Here is a 24,992-nt window from a genome sequence, read left to right as displayed (position 1 = left end):
CTATTATTAGATAATAAATGGTTTTATCTATGTTATTACAAATTCTAATGTATTCTTTTTCAAATTTCATAGTTTAGACAGCCACCAAGTTAACCCTTTTCTTAGTTGATTCAGAGTTTTCCTTATGTGTGTCCAGGGATTTTTTAATTAAACAAAAAACAACGTTTTAATAGCCCAATCAACAAAATAGTACATTATAGCAACTCCAAAATCCAGCAGGGTCAAGTTTTAACAATCTGTTGTTTCTAATTACATAAATATAGCCAGTAGCTTTACTGAAGTTTATTATAAATAATATGACAATTTCAGTTCTCACGCTGAAAGGAAAATACCCTAGCTTATTTCCTTTGCCCATTGACTTTCCTAGGACTAAAGTGTGTGCCATGCATGTGTGCTAAGTCGCTTCAGTCGTGTCTGACTCTGTGTGACCCTATGGACTGTAGCCCACCAGGCTCCTCTGTCCATGGGATTCTCCAGGCAAGAATACTGGAGTGGGTTGCCATGCCCTCCTCCAGGGGATCTTCCAAACCCAGGGATCAAACTGTTTCTTCTGTGGCTCCTGCATTGCAGATGGGTTCTTTACCACTAACAGCACCTGCAGGTTCTTTACCACTAGCAGCACCTGGGAGCCCAGAGTGTGTGTGCCAGCTTCTCCATAAAGTGATCTCAGACTATTCTTTTACATCCCTGATTACTCTTGGTTCTTATCATTCTAAAAGTCAAAGTGTATATGAACACTCACAGTTTGGTGGGGGGAGGGAGGGAGAGAAGGGAGCAGGAAGGGTTTCAGGAGGCAACTGCACTTAAACTATGTGGAGGGAGAATAGATTTGGGAGATGGATATGGAAGGTGGGAGCCAGGAGCACTCCAGGCATGACATAGTAGTCCAGAAAGCATGGAGGTAAGGTGTCAGGTCATCTTTAGGGAGCAGTGGATTGAGCAGGCCTTTATTTTTTGGCCACACCATTGAGTCCTGTGGAATCTTAGTTACCTGACCAAGGACCGAACCGGAGGCCCCTGCAGTGGAAGCTTGGAATCTTAACCACTGGACCACCAGAGGAGTCCTGAGTATGCCCTTTGACTAGAGGACAAGGATTTGAAGGGGGTGTGGTCTCCATGACAAGGAAAATAGCTTGAAACTAGACTGTACAAGTCTGCCAGAAGCCAGATCCTTTTAAGGCTAGGTGAGATTTTGATGAGGAAATAGCTTGTAGGGAGGTAGAAAATGAAAATTCAATAGGTTTAATTGTTGAAATAAGATTCTAGAAGGAAAGGAAATAATCTAGGAGATGAGCAGATAAAGTTAGAAGGAAAGTGAGGAGGACTTAAACAATAAAAAGGGAGGGCTCAATTTTACTTGAAAAGTGAAACAAGTAATGTTGTTTTGTAGTTGATGAAAGAATACCTCTTGATATTTAGAAATACAAAAGTGATTTTAAGTAAATCTGCTTTGTCAGAGTTTTCATTTCCTTTCCTCTGCCATTTTTTTTTTTCATTTTTTGGTTAAAATATGTTGAAAGAAATTAGGTACACAACAGGGACTGAAATAATTTAAAATAATTTTTCTTTTAGTTGGATCGCTGTTCTAAAATAAGACTACATTTTGATTCAGAACTTTTACGAAGAACTTGGGTATTTTATTACAACATCTGTTTCTACATTTTAATTTCTCTCCTTCCTTTTATAGGTATTTGCATACTTTTTTTTTTCCAATGAGAAGACCTTTTTGTTTGCCACAAGAAGGCTATTATCCAGAATGTTAATGGGTTTTCAGCTATTAAGATGTAATGATATACCTTGAGTATTTAACTATAAATTTGAAAAATCTCTGTGAACAATCTCAAAGGAATACTTCGAATGCACTCCTGGTAAATTGGCTCATTTTCCTGTAATTTACTGGAAGTGCTGATATGAGAATAGTCCTAATGTGAAAAGTACATTAATCCCTGGAGTTACATTGTATGTATTAAATTATTATTCTCAAAGAATAAAACGTATGAGGCCATTTAGCCTTCATTCACATCTGTTACTTAGAATCACAGTAGAAAAACAATCACTTTTTTTCTGATACACAAAATTAAAAATACATTTAATATCTTTTAAAACAAGGGGTACAGTGATGCTCAGTTACATTTTTGCCCAACAGTCGTTCTTTTCCAAGACAAGGACTGTTCTACAATAGTTAGGAACATGATTCTTCTGGTTTTGTGGAGGCCTCTTTTATTCCACTGATAACTGAAATATTTTTAGAAATCCATAATGTAGTTTGATGTCAGCCAAAAAGATTAGTCTGCCTTGTAGCCTTGAGCTTCTACTACACTGTGGAATTATTTAAGGAGGTAATCAACTTGCAGAAGCAGCAGTTGCAGGAGCAAAGGATCTTATTTGGGATTTTGTCTGATTGTGTTTTTCTTCTTTATCAGGGATGAAAGTTGTGGAACCCCAGTTTGTGACATCAGGTGTTTTTTGGAAAGCAGCCATTTATGACTCTGGAAGACTGGGACTAATAGGAAGCCCCTTCTGAGATTTTACCAAAATTCTTGAACAGTACTACCATGGACATAAAGCTGGATCCCTCTCGAGATGACCTGCCTCTCGTGGCCAACACCAGCCACATACTTGTGAAACACTATGTACTGGATTTAGATGTGGATTTTGAAAGTCAAGTCATTGAAGGCACCATAGTGCTTTTCCTCGAGTCTGGAAACAGATTCAAGAAACGGAGTAGTTCCACCGAGGTAACCTGCCCATCAGAGTCAAATGAAGCCTGCAAATTTAGGATGCCTGAACCCTGCCAGATTCCTGTGACAAATACAAAGACCTTCTCATCTAAAATAGGATATAATGATTTTGTAATCTGTGGTAAAGGTGAAAAAGATACTTCTGGTAAAGATGGTAACCATGACAACCAGGAACAGGCTTCTGGGATTTCTAGCTCAAAGTACTGCTGTGACACAGGGAATCATGGGAGTGAGGAATTTTTGCTAGTGTTGGACTGCTGTGATTTATCTGTGTTAAAGGTTGAGGAGGTGGATGTTGCTGCTGTGCCAGGTATTGAAAAATTTACAAGGTCTCCCAAGCTCAGGAATCAGATTGTACATGAACTCATGGCTCTGCCTGCAGATCGTTGGAGGGAGCAGTTAGACTATTACGCTCGCTGCAGCCAGGCTCCTGGCTGTGGGGAACTCCTATTTGACACTGACACTTGGAGCTTACAGATCAGGAAGACAGGGGCTCAGACAGCTACTGACTTTCCTCATGCCATAAGGATACAATACAGAACCAAACCCCAGGGGCGATCAGTTACATGGACCTCAGACCAGAGTGGCAGGTAGGTTATCTGGGTACTCCGCAGTTCCCTGGTCTTTAATCTTACACACTGGGAGATGAACCTTTGCAAAGATGCTCCTCTTTATTCTGTGGCATTACCCATCTAACCTTAAGTCCTTCGACCCTCAGGGAAACAGGTAAACTCCCAGGCATGCTGAACTCTTAATAGGATTACTTCCCTGAAGATGAAAAAGATTACTTTATTAAGCCCCTGTATTTCTGAGTTAGGAGACTGAAAGTCAGATTTAATGGTTAAATCTCAAGCCTAGCTCTCTGTTGAGATCTCTGCTAGCAACTTCCAGTACTGTAGATGGAAACGATATGTGTCTTTGAGCAAATATTTTCCCAAAGTTCCTTCATATTCCCCGAGGGAATAAATAGTTGCTGTGTTGGGTTGGTGTGAATTCTGGCAAAGTGCTTCCAAATAAAGCCAGCTCTGCTTTGTGACTTTCTTACTGTATCCATCTCTTGGCAGCTATGCCTCCGTGAACTTCATCAGTTATTATATAAAGTGAGCCCTCAAAGCACTGGGGAGATCTGTTTCTGAGGAGTGTGACAGTCAGTCCTGCTGAGTTGACACTTGCTTCTTTGGCTGTGATTCTGGGTATTTGACACCAAGGGGACTCCTGATTTTATGTGTGGAGAGGCAGAATTGATGAAACGTCAGTGTTGGGGGAGTATATAGGCAATTCTTTTCTTCTCTTCCTCCAGCAGTTTAGGGTTTTTAGAATTTGAGAATTTTCAAGTCAAACTTTATTGATTCCTCATTATTTTACCTATTTATTTGTGCTAATGTACTGTGAATCAATACAGTAATTATTGCAGGGCTTAGTTGGAAGAACGTTTCTCTCTGTGAGCTTGTTTTTGAAGTGCCTTCTTATATAGCAGAGGACTCCCTTAATGAAGGCAGTGGTCTAGATAAATTGCTTACATCTCTCCCGTAACTCACCCCCCTCAAAAAACCCTTTCAGATTATATTTTTTTAAAGCATCACCTTGAGTTTGAGCTCTCATTATCCCGCTCCTTGCCTCCAGTCTTACCTCCTGCTCTGGTCTCTCTCCCTGCTCAGAATGAGTTCACTTCCTGTCTTATTTCTGCTAGAATCTGAGGCAGCCTTTGGGATAGGGCAGGGTAGTGCAAATTTACATCAGTAGAAAAGCATAGTGATTTGTTTATAGAATTACTTACTGAATATTCTTGGGAGTCTGTGAAGGAAAGAAATAGATGTTCTTATTGTATCTTTAAATTTTTTGGAAATTATTAAAGATGAGCTTTTAATAAGATTTAACAATATACTGTCTCTGAATATTTAACTAGGAAATTCTAGTTTTCATACTTCCAGATATTTCATTTTTGAATTAGAGTAATGGCGAAGAAGAAACTATTGACAGTATTTGGAAGAAATACTCATTCATGGTCTCAAACATAACTTTCTTCTCTGTGTTTACTACAGAGACTAGACTTGTGAATTACATTACATATGAAGTGTTGAGTAGGAATGAGTTGTTGATAAATGCTAGTTTCCTTAAAAAAACTCTCAAAAGGTCCTTGGGCACATTTTACTCCTGAAAGGTTGACTTGAATTTACTCTTGATGTCTCCTTTTCTGAATATTCAATAAATACATGATCCAGCAAGAGTTTAAACTGTATCCTTGGAAGTCTGTAATTATATGTTAGTAAATAAATGACATTTATGGAGTCTTACAGAGATAATAAATTTGTTTTTTAAACCTTAAAAGATTTTTCCTCCCTTCTTTTTTCTTTTTTTGGGGGAATTTTATTACAGTCACAGTGAATCTTCCGTGAATGGTCACTAAATTCTCCCACATGTTTAAGAATAAATCTAGGTATATACTGGTAACTATTTGGATACTATAAGGACTTAAAATGTCCAAGGATTCCAGGTTGCTAGATAGAAATAATTTCTTGTTAGTAATCACCAAGGTTTCAAATTAAAGTAGTGGTTAAATTTTTACCATTGAATGGCAGAATACTATCAACTACTATAAATTTTTAGTCTGGATGGGAAACTTTTTATTCTCATTTTACAAGTAGGAATATTCTATAAAGTTACTGAAAGCTCCTAGAAAAATCTATGTCTTAATTGTGTAAAGGAGCTGTGTTTCTTTTAATTTTTATCATGTCCCTTATTGTAAGCAAAGATTTCAATACATTTAAAAAAAATGAATTATATTAGCTTTCAAAAATTTTTCATTTTTAAGCAGATACTAGACAGAAATTTAAGAAAAACTCTAACCTTGTACCTGTCCTTTCAAGTTCCAACAGTGGCTTCTCCCCTTCCCACTCTCATTCTACACCTTGTTGAGAATTTTCAATTGCTTAGTCATTTTGGACCCTATGACCCCATGGACTGCAGCATGCCAGGCTTTCCTGTCCTTCACTATCTCCTGGAGTTTGTTCAAACTCATGTCCATTGAATTGGTAATGCCATCTAACCACCTCATCCTCTATTGTCCCCTTTTCCTCCTGTCTTCAATCTTTTGGAGCATCAGGGTCTTTTCCAAGGAGGCAGCTCCTTGCATCAGGTGGCCAAAGTATTGGAGCTTCAGCGTCAGTTCTTCCAATGCATATTCAGGGTTGATTTCCTTTAGGATTGACTGGTTTGTTGAGAATAAAATTTGTTATTTTGTTTGATAATATGTAAATAAATAATCACTTAGGAGGTCAGAGGATCCCAGGAGGAAATTATAAAATGTGACGGAACAATCTAGCTATATTAAAAATGTATGAAACAATCTCATTGAAGAGAGTAGAGGGGAAAATGTGCTGACCTAAGTAACTTTAGAATGAGTTGAATCTGTAAGGCTGAAAGCAAAAGGAACTGTAGATAATTACTGCACTATAGTTGATAGAGTTGTTTCCCATGGGAATACAGGTTAACAATTCTGGTACCACTCTACATGTATACTGGAATTGAGTAATTTAGTAAATGGATGCAGATGATGGGAGCCAGGTTTCTCACTGTTGAAGTGGGAGTTTACAGATGAGCAAGGGGAAGAGGATAGAATGATTCATGTGGAAATGGATTAGAATGGGAGACATCACTATGAACTCACGTTTAGCATAGTACAGATACAGATGGTTGCATGTAGAAATAATTATACATATGGGGTGTTAGCAAGCGTTAGCATACACACATGTATTTCCTTGTTTCTCAGCTGAGTGGGTTTAGAAGCAGTGAGTACTCCCTGGTGCCCAGATCTGGGTTTCTAATATCATGCTCCAGTGAAGGAACCAGAGTTCTTGGAGAAATGGCTGGGGCTAGAGCAGGAAACATAAAAGATGAAGCTGTAGCATCTATTGTGCCAGAAAATAAGGAAATGCTCTAACAACAGCAATAAGAACCTGGAATTGCATGAGTGTATTAAAGTCCAAGGACTCATCTGAAAGAACTCCTAGTGACCAAAACTAAGCAACAAAGTAAAATAGTTTTAGATGATAACCCAAAGTTTAAAATAAATATTCATGAGTCCATACTAATATAAAAAAGTGATTGACTTAAATAAGCAAATGGGGAGAATGGCCAAATCCATGGTGCAGATGTCCAAGTTACATAGAAACTCTGCCCTCAAGAAGGTAGAACATAATTCCTCCCTCCTTAAGTGAGGACTATTCATAATGACTTCCTTCCAAAGAGGACAGTATGGAAAGAAGGAGAAAGTAAATTTTCATTAGTGAAACCTGACAAACATGACCTCTGCAAGGAGATCAAAGCTGACATCAACACTGATGAGTCATGTTGATAGTATGTGATGAAAATAGCATCTTTGATCTTCCTCCTCAAAACCCATAGCCCCGATCTAACCAAGAGAAAATATCAGATAAATCAGACTTTTAACAAAATACCTGACCAGTACTCCTCAAAACTCTCAAAGCCAACATAAGTAAAGTCTTCAGAAACTATCACAATCAATAGAAACCTAAAGAGACATGATAATTAAAATTAATGTAGTATTCTTCTAGAATAGAAAAGTATATAAAGGATTTTTTTTAAAGAGAGAACTAAGGAAATCAGCAAAATCTGAACTTTAGTTAATAATAATGTGTCAACTGTGACAAATATACTAATGTAAGTTGTAGGGAAAACTGAGTATGGAATATATGGGAAGTCTGTGTTTTATCTTTGTAGTTTTAAAAACACATCTAGGGACTTCCTGATGCTCCACTGGTTTAGAGTCTGCCTTCCAATGCAGGGGATGCTCAGGGAATTAAGATCCCTGCTCAGGGAACTAAGATCCCACATGCCATGGGGCAACTAAGCCAGCATACCCCCAATAAAACATCTCAGATGCTGCAACTAAGATCTGAAGCAGCCAAAAATAAATAAATATTTAAAAATAAATCTAAAACTGATAAAAAAGTCATCAAAAATAAATTTCAAATTTGAAAAAATAATCCTCTTTCCACCCTGAAATTCCCCTTTCCTAAGAGCTGTCACCCCATTTTCTTATCAAGTAGCAATGTTTTCTAGATGGGAACTGAAAATACATTTGCCGCTGTAAAAGAGTATTTCTTTTCTGTCATTGTCAATAACTTACTCTCCCTCATTGTTATTCTAGTTCTAAGATGAAATAGTTGGAAATATAAAAACTATATTTTCCTACTTTCTTTCAACCATTGTGGAGTTCTGGCTTCTCTCGAATCTACTTGCTCTTTCTTGCCTCCATCATTCAGATACTAGATTTTAAATGACCTTTAAAAATGACTGATAAAACAAACACATACATAACAATATGATACATGCTTCTTGGAAAAAGTACTTACTTTTGTGTGGTGTGTGAGTATGTGTGCCCTTTAAAAATACTTAGATGAGAACTGGAGCCATTATTGTTGCTAAGCTAGATAAGAAGAAGACAATATCTTTTTGATTCTAGAGCCTCAGCATACTTTAGAAAAAAAAACTTTAAAAAATGGAAACCTTTATTCAAAGTTTATGTGTTTCCTGCATTTTTTCATTTCAGTGAATAAAATGTTATTTAAAATCAAAGCATTCTTTCTGGTAATTCATTCCTTTTCCCCTTTGGATCACTGAGATAGTTGTGGAACCAGCCAAGTGGTCTAGGAGATCTTGCTTAAGCTGATGACATCACTGAATGAGTTGAATGGAGGGGAAATCCAGTTAAATATAGGAAATTTATTTTAGAAGCAACAATTATTTGGTCATTGTTAAAAATATCTGACTAGGAAAATACATTATAACTTAAAATCATAATAAAATTAAAAATTTCCTTAATCACTATGATGTTGCTTTGTTTTAGATAAAGTCAGAATGATGTTGGCAAAATACTAAGGAGAGAATGATTTTTAAAAATTATATTTATTGTTCAGGTATTGGACCAAAGAAGATGTAGACCTTTGGAATATTTTTAGTTTAACATCAAAATCAGATGTTAATACATGTCCCCCTCACACACACATACAATAAAATAGTTTCATTTTTTTTGTATCTCACTATACAGTTTTAAAATTAAAAGAATGAACAGAAGATATTTTAGAAGCAATTTCAGGTCTAAAATGAACATTTCTGTAATTAATACCTTTTTTCTCCCCTATTTGCTTCAAGAAACCAATATAAAATTCATGAAAACTGAAGGGGAAATACACATTAATTCTATAATATCATTGTATAACTACAACAACAATCAAACAACAATAACAAGACATGAATAACCAAAATCAACAAAAAATAATAAATAAAAATGACCTATAACCAAAAGTGTGGAGAGTTGAAAAGAATCTAGAAGGTGAGAGCCAAGAGACCCGAGTACTCAAAAGGTAGGCTGCCAACTAGCTGTGTGACTTCAGAGAAGTCATTTTACATCTCTGGAGCTTAATTTCCTCATGTGTAAAATGAGAAAATTCCATGAGAGGATCTCCAAATGTTTTCCATACATAAAATCCTATACCCATAAGGGGCTTCCAGATGAGAAGCACTGTCTTTGCCTTTACAAACAGCTCGCTAGCTTTGCACCCAAAACATCTCTGTTGAAGAAGAGGTGAGTTTCTGACTCAAAGCCCCTTTTAGTCCAGTCCATTTTGACTATACCAGAATCTATCCAAGTCAAACCAGTATTCTTGTTGTACTCATTATATATGTTCAGTATGATTGATGAGTATGATTGGTGAGTCCTGGTTTTGGTGATCACACTGTGAAGAAGAATGATAATACAGAAGGGATGTGTGTGAGAGACAGAGATTGTGTGTGTGGGAGGTGTGTGTATGTGTGTAGAGATGAGAGAGGAAGGTAAGGGGGCAGTTCTGGTTGACACTTCATGTTTTAGTAGTCTGGCTCTTGGTTTTTATGTCACAGAAAGCAAGAGGGTTGCTTACCTACAACGGAAACTAACTTAGGTTTAACGAGAACATGGAGCCATAAAAAAAGGTCAGAGGCAGGAAGGAGAACAGGAAAAAAGGAATCAGAGGAGTCCTGAAGACTTTGTAACTGGGAAGTTACAGAGAATCTGAAATATTCTGAAATATGAAGTATTTGAAAATCTGAAATATGACAGAATGTGAATCACCAACCTGTTGTATCTGTGGCCTCCTGGCCTCCAGTGACCAGATCAGTGCCTCAGTGCGGAAAAACATCGAATCAAGCCACACCACAGCGGCAGCGGGCTCGTCACCTCCCGTCTGTTGAAGCCACCTTCTCCCCAGTTGTTCATCTGTGATAATCAAGTCTCTGAAAATGGGTGATTTTTATGGAAAGTAATATTTTAAAACTAAAAATAACTCCCTTTCACTCCAACTGCGAAAAGAAAAAATAAAGAAAATATATGGGTTGAGCCTATTCCCTACAAGTTGTAAAGATGGCTTCCCCTCAAAAAAGATAAGCAAACATATTTAGTTGACATCATAGTCCATTTCCATTTGGGCTGCTATAACAAAATACTGCAGAGAGAATGGTTTATAAACAACAGAACTTAATTTATCACAGTTCTGGAGGCTAAAAGGCTGAGATGAGGGTGCCAGCGTGGTCAGGTCCTGGTGAAGGCCCTCTTTTGTGTTGCTGTGACCTTACCTGGTGGAAGGGGCCAGGAAGCTCTGTCTAGCCTCTTTTATAAAGGCATCAATCTCATTCATGAGGGCTCCACCCTCATGACCTGAGCACCTCCCAATGACCCCACCTCCTAATACCAACACTTTGGACACTAAGATTGCAACATATGAATTTGGACAGACACATTCAGACCAGCAGCACAGTGTATCTCCTCTTCATTTGACTGTTCTGAGAATACACAAACATGTAATAAGAAGCTGAAATAATTGTTATTCTGACAGGTTCTTAGTTTAGTTCTTTAATGGCAACAAGCCATGGCCTGGCTGTCACCCCCTATCTTACCCTGTTTTCTTTCTCATTTTCAGTTGCTTTCTCCCATTCCCGCAACTCCTGTGCAGTTAATCTGGGCTCCCCAAGGGGTCTTCCATGTGGGTGGGTATCCCAGCGCATGTGGGATGAGCCCTGGTAGGAGAGTTTTCCTTTTCGTATTGGAAGGAATTGTTCAGTTGGGAAATAATGATGTTTATAAACATCAGAGAATTGCAGGCTTGTACCTAAACATCTATCCCATAGGCATTTTAGCAACATGGCCAAGGTGCAAGGCTGTGCGTGCTGAATAAACACAGCTGCATATATTTCAGTGATCACACATCCAGATAACTGCAGAGCATGTTTATAAATGCACATAGATTTTCATCCCCTCCTGGGACACAGTGGGTAGGGAAGAGGAAGGGTGGGGAATGTGTGTGTGTGACAAGAGTCATCACAGAGTATGATTTTTCAGACTCCATGAAGACCTCCTGTCCACCCATTCTCTACTTTCTGTCAGATGCCCAAAATTCCACCACTAGACTTTTACCCGGGGGTTAAAGATTTCATCCCTCTTAAAATGTAGTTACTTGACTTTAGATTGCTTTGGACATTTGCACCGTGATGTGCGACATGCATAGGCTTATCAGATTGTAAAAGCTCAAAAAGCCATCCGTTATAAAGTCACAGGCACTTGGTCTGGATGTATTGGGGAGGGAGGAGTGAGCTGAGAAAAAGAAGAAAAGACCAAGAAGGAAGTAGACTGAGCATGGAGAGAATGTACATTTTCAAGGAATTTTACCTAGGATTGTTTTCCTGTTTGTTTTTAAAATTTATTTCTGTTTCTTTTGGCCGCACTAGATCTTTGTTGCTGCATGCCGGTTTTCTCTAGTTGGGGTGTGCGGGCTTTTCGTTGTAGTGATTTGGGTCACACAGGCCACCCCGATACAGTGTGGGAGGGGCCTCCACGGGGGTGTGAATACCTGGAGCAGGAGTCACTGGGGCCGTCTTGAGAGCTGGCTGCCTCAGGGAGACCTTCCCTTTCTTCTCCTTCTGCAGTGAATCGCAGAGTCTTTCTGATCCGTCCTCTGCACTGTTTTCTCACATGTGCACCTGTGCACGCTAAGCCGCTTCAGTTGTGTCCGACTCTTTGTGACTGTAGCCCCCACGCTCCTCTGTCCGTGGGATTCTTCAGGCAAGAATACTGGAATGAGTTGCCATGTCCTCCTCCACGGGATCTTCCCAACCTAGGGATCGAACCTGCGTCTTTTGTCTCCTGCATTGGCAGGCGTATTCTTTACCACTGGCGCCACCTGGGAAACCCCTTCTCACATGTGACCTCATCTCAAATCTGATAGTTTCTTCTGGAAAGTGATATGGAGGCTGTGGAGGAAGGCTTAGGGACCTCATACCTAAGGGCACAGGTGGAATGCATAATAATATGCCAGCAGGGCCTCCAACCCAAACTTACAGGGAGAAGAAAAGCAAATGTCCTGGCAAGCCAGTCTTTTGAGGAGAATTTGCTCCGTGTGCAGACAAGGGAAGAGCTGTAACCAGAGTCACCCTAGGGAAGTGAGGTGCTGAGTGTAAAAGCAAGAGAGCACAGATAAAGCACAGATACTTTCCCGAACTACCCTAAGACTTAAAACCATAATATGGGGTCAGCTCCCCCTTCCTCTCCCCAGAGAAAGTCTTAGGCGATCTCTAGACAAGGGTCTCCCACTTCCCTGTGAGCACCACAAATAGGCTTATCTCCACAAGCCTGCTTAAATTGGAAGTGGATTCCAAGAGCTCATGAGCTGACAGACATCGTGGGGTCCGTTCTGCTTTATTAAGATAGGAAGCCTTGATTCTCAGTGTCTGTCACTGTCAGAGGAAGAGTTATGCCTGCCGTTCAGCCAGGGGCAACATACTCTGTTTCCACTGCCGTTCAGCCAGGGGCAACATACTCTGTTTCCACTGACGATGCTTTTCTTCTTGGGATCCTTCTCTATGATGGACTTTTTGGGAAAAAAAACAGGTGGAATTTTCAGAACTAGGCATGACTTGATCCCACCTACCTGAGCTATTTGAGCTGCTACAGCATCCCCGACCAGGCACCTACAACCAGCAGCCCCAGCTAGAAGGAGGTAGTTTTAGAGGGACTTCATCATTAGGTCCTCAACTGCCTGAAGTTAACTCAGGCTCAGTCAATTAACCAGGGTGGGAGCTCAGTACTCCGTGAAGTCAATGGGAGACCCTGGGCTTTCCATGAGGTTTTGCCTTTGTTCTTGGATCTGTGATTCTGGGACACAGCCATGGATTTTTGGACCAGAACAGACAGACAACTGAAATCACATACCTGCCCCCTATCCCCATTTTGCATGCGACTCAGAGAGGTCAGGGATTTTCCCATAGCCATTTAATGAGCTGGTAACCCAGCCAGCAGAGTCGGACACGACTGAGTGACTGAACTGAACTGAACTGAACCCAGCCAGTACTAGTCTTATGAATGTCTAGTCTTCTTTCTCTGCCTCTAATCATGGCATATACACTTCTAGAAGGTAGACTACCCGTTTGCTCTAAGGTCCATTTTCTGCTCTTATTATCTTCTCCCGATGACAAGGAACCTCATTTCCCAGGCTCCCTTGTCTTCTGACTTCCTGTCGGGTTTGGCCAATGCAGGGCATTGATGGAACACTTGAGAGCAGGAGTTAGCAAGCAATAAACAATTTCCTGGGCTTCTCTGGTGGCTTAGATGGTAAAGAATCTGCCTGCAAAGCAGGAGACCTGGGTTTGATCCCTGGATCAGGAAGATCCCCTGGAGAAGGGAATAGCTATCCACTCTAGTATTCTTGCCTAGAGACTGAGAGACTAACACACACACACACACACACACACACACACACATTTCCTCTCCTCTTTCTGCTTATTTTGGCATCTCTAGCAATGACTGGGTCTCCTTGGTCCCTGCACCCATCAGACATTCTCCACTGTGATTCTGGCTTCTGTCAAATGACTCCTGTTGCTGTAAGCTCAGAACACTCAGCAATAGCAGCTCCTCCAACCCATGGAGTCACAGCTCCTTACCACTGTGGCTAATCTCTGGGTTGCATCGCTATCTGCTGTTTGGCTTCTCAGTACTTCTATTACTTCTAGGACCAATCCCCTAAATTAAATTACCTCTGTTTATTACAACCTACAATAGTTTGTGTTTTCCTTCCTGGACCCTGACTGATGGAGTGGGGTCATCATTCTGTGTGTTCTTGCTCACTGTAAGAATACAGTAAATCTTCAGTCGTAATAGTGTTAACTATTCTAAAAAGGAAAACCAGTTTATGAAAGAGAGGTAGCACTCCACTTTTATAATTTACTCCATAAATCAAGCTGATTAAAACTATATCATATTTGCCGTAACTCTTGAAAAACGAAAAGTGGAAACATTTTCCTAAGACCTCTTCCCAAGGGTCTGTCTGTGCCTTCTCTCAGTGGTGTTAAAAGAATAGATTTCTTTGATCTCAGAGATTTTTTTCCATTTCTCTTTGTGACTTATCATGGAAGGGATTATTCTTGGTGTGAGTGGGTTTGTATTTTTTAATTTTAGCAGAATGGGCCCCCATGTCATGCCATTGGTTTCTTATACTTGCTTTGGTAACAACTCTGCCCTTGGCCTTCCCATCACAAGCCTGGTTGTTGTGACCTACAGTCCTGTTTATGTGCCAACCCCTGTTCTTGGCCTCCGCACAAGGATTCCCACAAGGGCTCCATTTGAAATGGTGGTTTCCAAGATTGGGGGTATCTGCCCGCCAGCACTGCATTTGAGACCACCAGCTTGTTTTTCCAAGTATTAATATCTCAGTATCACTAAACATATTTTCTTTTCCAGAATATTTTCCAAAAGTTTTGTAAGAATGTCTCTAAAACTTTTTTGTTTTGAAGGCCTAAAGGGAAGGGCAAGGTAATGTAAATTTTAACTTGGCAGACTAGTATTTAAAACTTTATCCAAAAAATATTTTTCCCCTTAGAAAAAAAAACCTCTTTACATATTTAAGTAATTCATTTGGGAGAAATAACCACTCGGCTATTCACATAGGCCTTGGCAGATGTCAGTTCAAGATGCTTTGAAACCAATCAACTACAAAGTCTCAGATATTTTCTCTTTGAAAGCTCAACTTAACATTTGCTACCATGGTGGTAAGGAAAGTGACAACTCATTTGAAAGATTCTCCCCCTTTGTTTCTTTGTCTTTCTTCTGCAGGCCATGTGTTTATACTGTGGGATCTCCCATAAACAACAGGGCCCTTTTTCCATGCCAGGAGCCACCCGTTGCCATGTCAACATGGCAGGCTACAGTTCGAGCAGCTGCATCCTTTGTTGTTCTAATGAGCGGGGAGAATTCTGCAAAGCCAACACAGCTTCAGGAAGGTACTGTACATGTGTTCTGTGCTTCTTTATGTATTGCACACATGTTGGACCCAGGAACCCAATACACAGGGTTTTTCTCCGCTTTAAAAGAGCTCCTTTATTAGCTGGGTTGGACTGAACATGATATAAAACATCCTGCCAGAGAAAATACCAGGGGATGGGGAAGGGCACTTGGGAGCCTGTGCATGGCATGTGGGGCCCTTCAATGCCAGAGTTATCAATTCTTAGATTATTAAGGCAGTTCCTTTCACCTGATGGTTTGTGGACCATAAGTGGGTGGTCTTGGTTGAAGACTTTCTGGACAGGCAAGTATGTCGTGGAAACACCATTACAGTTGAGTTGTTTGTGTTTTGGTCATGGAGCCTGTGCAGGGTTATTTATAATGCTGAGCAATAGTTCTCCTGTTGGCTGCCCACTGGAGTTGTCCTGGTATTGCTCTGTTCTTACTCTATTGGGCCATGAAATTTTGAGTCAAAGGTGTATAAGAAAGATGGAAGGCAGGTACTAATGCATCATCAAGGTTTTCTCTGTGAATTTCCTACTTATTGCAGTAATTGACACTTTCAGTTGAGATCTGGAGCTTGTTGATGCCAGGTGAATTTTTTTGTAATTGTAATATTTCTTCATCTAAATATGGTGTCTCCTTCCACCATTTATTATAGAAACTTTAAAATTTACAAAAAGTAAAAGTAATAAAGTGAAAGAGGAGAGTGAAAAAGTTGGCTTAAACCTCAACATTCAGAAAATTCAGATCATGGCATCTGGTCCCATCACTTCATGGAAAATAGATGGGGAAACAGTGGAAACAGTGTCAGACTTTATTTTTCTGGGCTCCAAAATCACTGCAGATGGTGATTGCAGCCGTGAAATTAAAAGATGCTTACTCCTTGGAAGGAAAGTTATGACCAACCTAAACAGCATATTAAAAAGCAGAGACATTACTTTGCCAACAAAGATCCATCTAGTCAAGGCTATGGTTTTTCCAGTAGTCATGTATGGATGTGAGAGTTGGACTGTGAAGAAAGCTGAGTGTCAAAGAATTGATGCTTTTGAAGTGTGGTGTTGGAGAAGACTCTTGAAAGTCCCATGGATGACAAGGAGATCTGACCAGTCCATCCTAAAGGAGATCAGTCCTGGGTGTTCAATGGAAGGACTGATGCTAAAGCTGAAACTCCAGTACTTTGGCCACCTCATGCAAAGAGTTGACTCATTTGAAAAGACCCTGATGCTGGGAGGGATTGGGGGCAGGAGGAGAAGGGGACGACAGAGGATGAGATGGCTGGATAGTATCACTGACTCGATGGACATGGGTTTGGGTGAATTCCGGGAGTTGGTGATGGACAGGGAGGCCTGGCGTGCTGCAAAGAGTCGGACACGACTGAGCGACTGAACTGAACTGAAAAGTAATAAAATTAATTTTAAAGAAAATGTTTGCTAACATTTTGTAGTATTTCCTTCTGGTATTTAAAATCTATGTATATAGTATATATTGTCATTTCAAAATTGCCAGCAGAGCATATAGCAGTTTTCACTTACAGTATATCTTGTATGTCTTTCCAGACATTAGGTATTTTTTAAATTAATGATTTTAATGTCTGCATAATATTTTATGAGTATATTAGATTTTATTACATTTCCATATTACAGACAGTTGTATTGTTTCCAAGGTTTTTTCACATTAAATAAAGTCACATTAAATTTCTGAGGAGACAGTTTGTATAAACTTAGAATTATTGAGTCAAAAGTTTTGAACCTGTTGAAGGCTGTTGGTACTTATCTTAAGTTGTTTTTCAGAAAGGTTGTGACACTTTACATATCCGTCAGTAGTTATGAAGGCCCCCTCATCCTTGGAGTTTCACCCATCTGATAGGCAAGAGAAGGTTTCTTTTTAATTTGGATTACTTTGATTATCAATGAGCTTTTGTATGTCCTTAGCCGTTTTCATTTCCTATCTGTTAATTTCCTTTGCCCATTTGTATATTGAGATGTTAGTGATGTTTCCAAAAGTTTGTTTTGTCTTGTAGTTTGATTGGATCTTTGAAAAATAAAGTTATTGGGGCTTCCTGGTTAGTGACCACATGGAGACATGAGGAGAATGGTACCCCTGGAGAGGGCATGGAAGTTCCATGCTCTTTCTCACATACCTTGCCCTGTGCAGTTTTCCATCCGGCTGTTCCTGAGTTGACTGTCCACTGGTCATCAAACCCAGCAGACAAGTGCACAGGTCTGTTTCTTCAGGTCTTCATTTCGTTATGGAGGCTCTCGTGTTATGTAAAACTTCTATTACATAAATCTGTAATCTGTTCTCCCATTCAAAAAAAATAAAATGAGATAGAGATATAATCTCTTATATTTGTGTATTTTTTCTCAATTTTTGTATACTTTTTAATTTTATAGAGTATTTCTGACCTATACATTTTAATTTTTACATAGTCAGATACGTCAGGTTTCTCTTGAGAAGTCTTTCTTTACTCTAAAATTCACCTGTTTTATTCTAATATTTTAATCTAACTTTAATTTATTTTTTAGTAACTTCACTCTATAATCTGTTTGTAGTTTAATCTGGTCACTGTTGTGAAATAAGGACTGTTGTTGTTTAGTCACTAACTTATGTCTGCTCTTTGCAATCCCAGGGACTGTAGCCCTTTCTGTCCATTATTATGCCCACCTTTGCTTGAAATGTTCCCTTGGTATCTCTAATTTTCCTGAAGAGATCTCTAGTCTTTCCCATTCGATTGTTTTCCTCTATTTCTTTGCATTGATCACTGAGAAAGGCTTATCTGTTCTTGCTATTCTTTGGAACTCTGCATTCAAATAGAACTATCTTTCCTTTTCTCCTTTGTCTTTCACTTCCCTTCTTTTTTTTTTTTTTTTCACTTCTCTTCTTTTCACAGCTATTTGTAAGACTTCCTCAGACAACCATTTTGACTTTTTGCATTTCTTTTTCTTGGGGATGGTCTTGATCACTGCCTCCTGTACAACGTCATGAACCTCCGTCTACAGTAGTTCTTCAGGCACTCTTTCTATCACATCTAATTCGTTGAATCTATTTGCCACTTCCACTGTATAATCGTAAGGGACTTGATTTAGGTCATATCTGAATGGTCTCAACAGATAACAATTTTCAACAAAATGTGGAAAATTCTTAAAGAGATGGGAATAACAGACCAGCTGATCTGCTTCTTGAGAAATCTGTATGCAGGTCAGGAAGCAACAGTTGGAACTGGACAAGGAACAATAGACTGGTTCCAAATAGGGAAAGGAGTATGTCAAGGCTGTATATTGTCACCCTGCTTATTTAACATGTATGTAGAGTACATCATGAGAATCACTGGACTGGATGAAACACTAGCTGGAATCAAGATTATGGGGAGAAATATCAATAACTTCAGATATGCAGATGACACCACCTTTATGGCAGAAAGCAAAGAAGAACTAAAGAACCTCTTGATGAAAGTGAAAGAGTAGAGTGAAAAAGTTGGCTTAAAATGCAACATTCAGAAAACTAAGATCATGGCATCTGGTCCCATCACTTCATGGCAAATAGATGGGGAAATGATGGAAACAGTGACAGACTTTATTTTGGGGGGCTCCAAAATTACTGCAGATGCTGACTGTAGCCATGAAATTAAAAGACACTTGCTCCTTGAAGAAAAGCTATGACCAACCTAGACAGCATATTAAAAAGCAGAGACATTACTTTGCCAACAAAGATCCGTCTAGTCAAGGCTATGGTTTTTCCAGTAGTCATGTATGGATGTGAGAGTTGGACTATATAAAGAAAGCTGAGAGCCAAAGAATTGATGCTTTTGAAGTGTGGTGTTGGAGAAGACTCTTGAGAATCCCTTGGACAGCAAGGAGATCCAACCAGTCCATCCTAAAGGAAATCTGTACTGAATATTCATTGGAAGGACTGATGCTGAAGCAGAAACTCCAATACTTTGGCCATGTGATGGGAAGAACTGACTCATTTGAAAAGATCCTGATGCTGGAAAAGATTGAAGGTGGGAGAAGGGGATGACAGAGAGTGAGATGGTTGGATGGCATCACCAACTCAATGGACATGAGTTTGAGTAAATTCTGGGAGTTGGTGATGGACAAGGAAACCTGTGATGCTGCAGTCCATGGGATCGCAAAGAGTTGGACATGAATGAATGACTGAACTGAACTGAACTGAACTGGACTGTAGCCCACCAGGCTCCTCTGTCCATGGAATTCTCCAGGCAAGAATCCTGGAGTGAGTTGCTATTTCCTTCTCCAGAAACAAGGACTAAACATTTTTATTTTCAAATATAAAACCAGTTATCCAAGATCACTTAATGAATCTTTTCTGATTGTGATGTCTTTTTCATCATAAATTAGATTTATACATGTAACAAAGTTTTCAATGAATGTTTACTTTATTCTCAAAGTCAAAACAAAACAAATTATACATCTAAAAATTTAATTTAAAAAAATAAGTCATATTTACATGGTTCATTTACAAATAAGCAAAGGATAAAAAGAAATTTTATGATGTCTTCTTTTTACTTCTAATTCCCAACTACCCAATAACTCTTCCCCAAGGCAACAAGGTCACCAGCTTCCTTTATATAGTATATTTTTTCCTCTTCTGTTGCACAAAACATAACATGCTGTACACATTTTTGTGTAATGATCTGCCCTTTAGAATAACCTGTTCTTATAGACAATTTCCAGAGAAGACAATGGCAAGCCCCTCCAGTACTCTTGCCTAGAAAATCCCATGGACGGAGGAGCCTGGTAGGCTGCAGTCCATGGGGTCGCTAAGAGTCGGACATGACTGAGCGCCTTCGCTTTTACTTTTCACTTTCACACATTGGAGGAGGAAATGGCAACCCACTCCAGTGTTCTTGCCTGGAGAATCCGAGGGACAGGGAAGCCTGGTGGGCTGCCATCTATGAGGTCTCACAGAGTCGGACACGACTGAAGCAACTTAGCAGCAGCAGCAGCAGCAGCATAGACAATTTCATATCTGACCATAAAGAGCTTCCTCATTATTTTTAGTACTATAGAGTGTTCCATAAATGGATGTTCACAATTCACTTAAGCAAAAGCTCTTGACTTTATATTATATAAGGAATTTAATGGTCATTTCTGGGTTAGGAAGATCCCTTGGAGAAGGGATTGGCTACCCACTCTGATATTTTTACCTGGAGAAGTCCATGGACAGAGGAGCCAGGCAGGCTACAGTCCATAGGTTCACAGAGGTGGACATGATTGAGCAACTAACACTTTTCACTTACTTCTGTCAATTTCCCTCACCCACATTCTCTGGTTTTAATTAATATAATTTGGAATTTTAGGCTCATATTATCTATATATTTTGTTTTTATTTTAAACCTTCTCAAGGAATTATAATCACTATTGTACATTTTTATCCAGTTTCAAATTATATTTGCAGTAAGTATTCAGACTTTCCTTACTCTTGATCTTTTAAGTTTGACTCATCTCTTAGTCAACTGGGAAATGGCTATAGTAGTTTTTTTTTCCCCAGAATGGTGGCTATTGGTATATTTTATGATCCAGACAATTGTACTCATTTTGCATGCTAGTACGGTTATGCTCAAAATCCTTCATGTTCAGCTTCAACAGTACATGAACTGAGAACTTCCAGATGTACAAGCTAGATTTAGAAAATGCAGAGGAACTAGAGATCAAATTGCCAACATCTGTTGGCTCATAGAGACAGCAAGTAAATACCAGAAAAACATCTACTTCTGTTTCATTGACTATGCTAAAGCCTTTGACTGTGTGGGTCACAACAAACTGGAAAATTCTTAAAGAGATGGGAATGCCAGACCACCTTACCTGTCCAAGAAACCTGTATGCAGGTCAAGAAGCAATAGTTAGAACCAGACATGGAGCAATGGACTGGTTCCAAACTGGGAAAGGAGTATGTCAAGGCTGTATATTGTCACCCTGCTTATCTAATTTATATGCAGAGTACATCATGCGAAATGCCAGGCTGGATGAATCACAGGCTGGAATCAAGATTGCGGGGAGAAATATCAAGAACCTCAGATAGGCAGGTGATACCACTCTAATAGCAGAAAGTGAAAAGAAACTAAAGAGCCTCTTGATGAGGGTGCAAGAAGAGAGTGGGAAAGCTGGCTTAAAACTCAGCATTCAAAAAACTAAGATCATGACATCTGGTCCCATCACTTCATGGCAAATAGAGGGGGAAAAAGTGGAGGCAGTAACAGATTTTTTTATCTTCAGTTCCAAAAACACAAAATCAGTCACTGTGGATGGTGAATGCAACCATGAAGTTAAAGATGTTTGCTGTTTGCAATGAAAGCTATGACAAACTTAGATAGTGTATTAAAAAACAAAGACATCACTTTACTGGCAAAGGCCATATAGTCAAAGCTATGGTTTTTCCAGTAGTCATGTGTGGATGTGAGAATTGGACCATAAAGAAGGCTGAGCCCTGAAGAATTCATGCTTTTGAATTGTGCTGGAGAAGACTTTTGAGATTCTCCTGGACAACAAGAAGATCAAACCAGTCAATCCTAAAGGAAATCAACCCAAATATTCATTGAAAGAACTGATGCTGAAGCTTAATCTCCAATACTTTGGCCACCTGATGCGAAGAGCCAACTCATCAGAAAAGACCCTCATGCTGGGAAAGACTGAAGGCAAAGGGAGAAGAGAGTGGCAGAGGATGAAGTAGTTGGATAGTATCACCAGCTCAATGGACATGAATTTGAGCAAACTCCATGAGATAGTGAAGGACAGGGAAGACTGGCATGCTGCAGTCCATGGGGTCACAAAGAGCTGGACACAACTTAGTGACTGACGGACAACAAATGTATTTAATCAGCACCCCTATGAAGATATGGAACATTTCCATTACCTAGAAATCCCCTTGTGCCTTTGCCATCCCTACTTGAGTGATTCCTCCCTAACCCCACTCCAGTCAACCGCTGATCTTATCTCCATGTCTATAAATTAGTTTTGGCTCTCCTAAATATTCTTGTAAATTGAGTCATTCATGTGTACTCTTTTGTGTCTGGCTTCTTTCACTTGACATGGTTGTGAAACAGACCCACATTGTTGTGAGTATCAATAGGTATTCTTTTTAAAAAGTTGATGAGTAATAATCCATTGTATGAGTAAACTAGTTTGTTTATCCACTCACCTGTTAATGGACATTTGAATTTGTCATGTACATTATGAAAAGTATTCTGTGAATATTTCTGTGTAAGTCTTTTTGTGGACAAAGGTTTTAATTTCTCGTGGGTAAATACCTAAGAGTGGAATTGCTGGATCATATAAATATATTTTAACTTTGCATCTGGCAAACTATTTCCAAGTGATTCAGTTATTTTGCATTCCACCAGCAGTTTCTGAGAGTCCAATAGCTGTGCATCTTTGCATACACTGGATGTTGTTGATCCCTTTAATTTTAGCTCTAAACTGGGGTGAAATACTGTCCTGTGGTTTTAGTTTGCATTACTCTGATAACTAATAATGGTGAGCAACTTTCATGCAATTATTGTATATGCCTTTAAAAAGTGTCTCTTCCAAGACATTTTGTTGTTTTTTTTTTGTTAGATTATGAGAATTTATAATTTTATATATTTGATATTCTTTATATATTTGATATTCTAGCCTTTAGTCAGATATGTGTCACAAGTGTAGTCTCCTAGACCGTATGGTTTGCCTTTTCATTTTTGATTTACCCTTTATACCACTGATTTTCCATAAAGACATTTTATTCTTTAGTAATTCTGTTATAGATTGTTACTATAATAATCTTTGCAGCTCTTCCTTAAGCTTTTTTTGGTTACTTTGTTGTCTTTTGATCTCACTCTGTTGTACTGTTTGAGCTAGCTGTCTTCTCACAGCTTTTTCTTTCAGTTCTATCAGTTTATTGCCACCAGCCCGTCTCCCTCCACCCTCATGCACAAGTGCTCAATCATGTAACCCCACAGACTGCAGCCCGCCAGGCTCCTCTGTTCATGGACTTTTCCAGGCAAGAATACTGGAGTGGATTGCCAGTTCCTTCTTCAGGCTTCTCATGGCTTTTTATCTTTTTTCGTAGAAGTTATATCTTCATATCATAATTGGATGCCAATATTCCAAACTTGTTTTCCTTCCAGTAGTAAATTCATTTCTGAAGTGTGTTCTTCTTCTGAGTCCTTAGAACAATATTTACTTTTACCTTTATTCTGCAGTATTTTTGCCCCATCATGCTCTTGGGTGCATCATGCTCTTGGGTGCACCTCTCTGGGGTGTTTCAACGGACAGGATAAGGTCTGTGGATTTCCCTTAGCTCCATTCACTGTCCACTTCTGTGCTACCTGAAATCCCCTCGCTGTTCAACAGATGACAGGTTAGTTATGCACATAGCCCCTCTTGTGAATTGTCTAGTGAAGTTCTTTGGGACTTACACAGCATCTTTTTTTTAACCTCCCTGCTTGTTTCCCTGGCTTGCTAAATTGAGTAAATTCACCACTGTACAGAGGTCTCAAGCAGGCATCGATACCTGGGCTCCTCCAGCCTCCATTTCTGGCTTACTTGTGATGATGACTAACTACATTTCCCAAGATGCAATGCTGGGAGTTGCATCTCCCAACTCCCATCTCAACAAGCCTACATACTTTCTCATTCCATGATTGGGCCTTTGCAGTTCAGATGTAAAAGCTGTGTTTGGCACTGTTTCTCAAATTTGAGCATTATTTTACTTTTCAGAGGGAAAAAATTCTCCAGATTCACCAGGGTTGACTTAAGTTATTTGTATTAGAATAATATTTTAAAAACTATAAATGTAAGCTTGTAACTCTTATACATCTGTCATGTCAAAATAAAATATAAATTAAATACAGACCAAACTATTAAATCATTAAAATTCAAATGAACAACTTCAATTTAATGTAAAGATTATTATTTTGCTGAAATGAAAATGTTCCCTACAACATGTATGTGGTGCTGACAGGTCCGTGAAGGTTCTTTGAGGTCGTTGTTTCTGTTCTGCCCTGAGCCATGTGGTGATCTTCTTCTCCACCACTTTTCTTCCATATGCTGTAAAGCTTTTGCTTACACAGCATGCTCTGATGTCATTTAGCCTTTACCCACCAAAAGCATCATTCTTATGTTCTATTCTCATTATCACTCAGTAATTAAAGCAGTGCTACATGTCTGTGTGGAATCATATACACTACTGCAGATGTGAACTCTGAAATTGTTTGGCAGGACTCCTTTCTATCTGGATAATCCAGCCCACTGGCCAGATCCAGCCTACTGCCTGTTTTTATAAATAAAGTTTTATTGGAATACAGCCATTGTCTATGGCTGCTTTGGTGCTGCAATCAGTATCGGTATCAGTTCAGTCGCTCAGTCGTGTCCGACTCTTGATGACCCCATGAACTGCAGCAGGCCAGGCCTCCCTGTCGATCGCCAACTCCCAGAGTTTACCCAAACTCATGTCCATTGAGTTGGTGATGTCACCTGACCATCTCATCCTCTGTTGTCCCTTTCTCCTCCTGCCTTCAGTCTTTCCCAGCATCAGGGTCTTTTCAAATGAGTCAGCTCTTTGCATCAGGTGGCCAAAATATTGGAGTTTCAGCTTCAACATCAGTCTTTCCATTGAACACCCAGGACTGATCTCCTTTAGGATGGACTGGTTGGATGTCCTTGCAGTCCAAGGGACTCTCAAGAGTCTTCTCCAACACCACACTTCAAAAGCATCAATTCTTCAGCACTCAGCTTTCTTTATAGTCCAACTCTCACATCCATACATGACTACTGGAAAAACCATAGCCTAGACTAGATGGACCTTTGTTGACAAAGTAATGTCTCTGCTTTTTAATATGCTGTCTAGGTTGGTGATAACTTTCCTTCCAAGGAGTAAGCGTCTTTTAATTCCATGGCTGCAGTCACCATCTGCAGTGATTTTGGAGC

The 24,992-nt window shown here is 39.4% G+C and overlaps 1 protein-coding gene across 15 annotated transcripts in view; it reads left to right on the top strand.

The window, feature by feature from the left end:
- Nucleotides 1–2,403: 2,403 nt before the first annotated feature.
- Nucleotides 2,404–24,992, top strand: part of AOPEP (aminopeptidase O (putative)) — a 355,565-nt gene continuing 332,976 nt past the window's right edge. For 7 of the 15 annotated variants that reach the window (XM_070375361.1, XM_070375363.1, XM_070375362.1 and 4 more), the window contains exons 1-2: nucleotides 2,408–3,331; nucleotides 14,899–15,065. In XM_070375361.1, coding sequence (XP_070231462.1) covers nucleotides 2,556–3,331; nucleotides 14,899–15,065 — 943 coding nt within the window. In that variant the 5' untranslated portion in view covers nucleotides 2,408–2,555. Of the gene's footprint in view, nucleotides 3,332–14,898; nucleotides 15,066–24,992 lie in introns of all 15 variants that reach the window. The other 8 variants (XM_070375359.1, XM_070375358.1, XM_070375355.1 and 5 more) reach the window with 4 other exon arrangements.

This window comes from Bos mutus, chromosome 8 (genome assembly GCF_027580195.1).
Source record: "Bos mutus isolate GX-2022 chromosome 8, NWIPB_WYAK_1.1, whole genome shotgun sequence".
Taxonomy (NCBI): domain Eukaryota; kingdom Metazoa; phylum Chordata; class Mammalia; order Artiodactyla; family Bovidae; genus Bos; species Bos mutus.
Note: the sequence above shows the minus strand (reverse complement) of the source record. Positions and strands in the feature narration are given on the sequence as shown.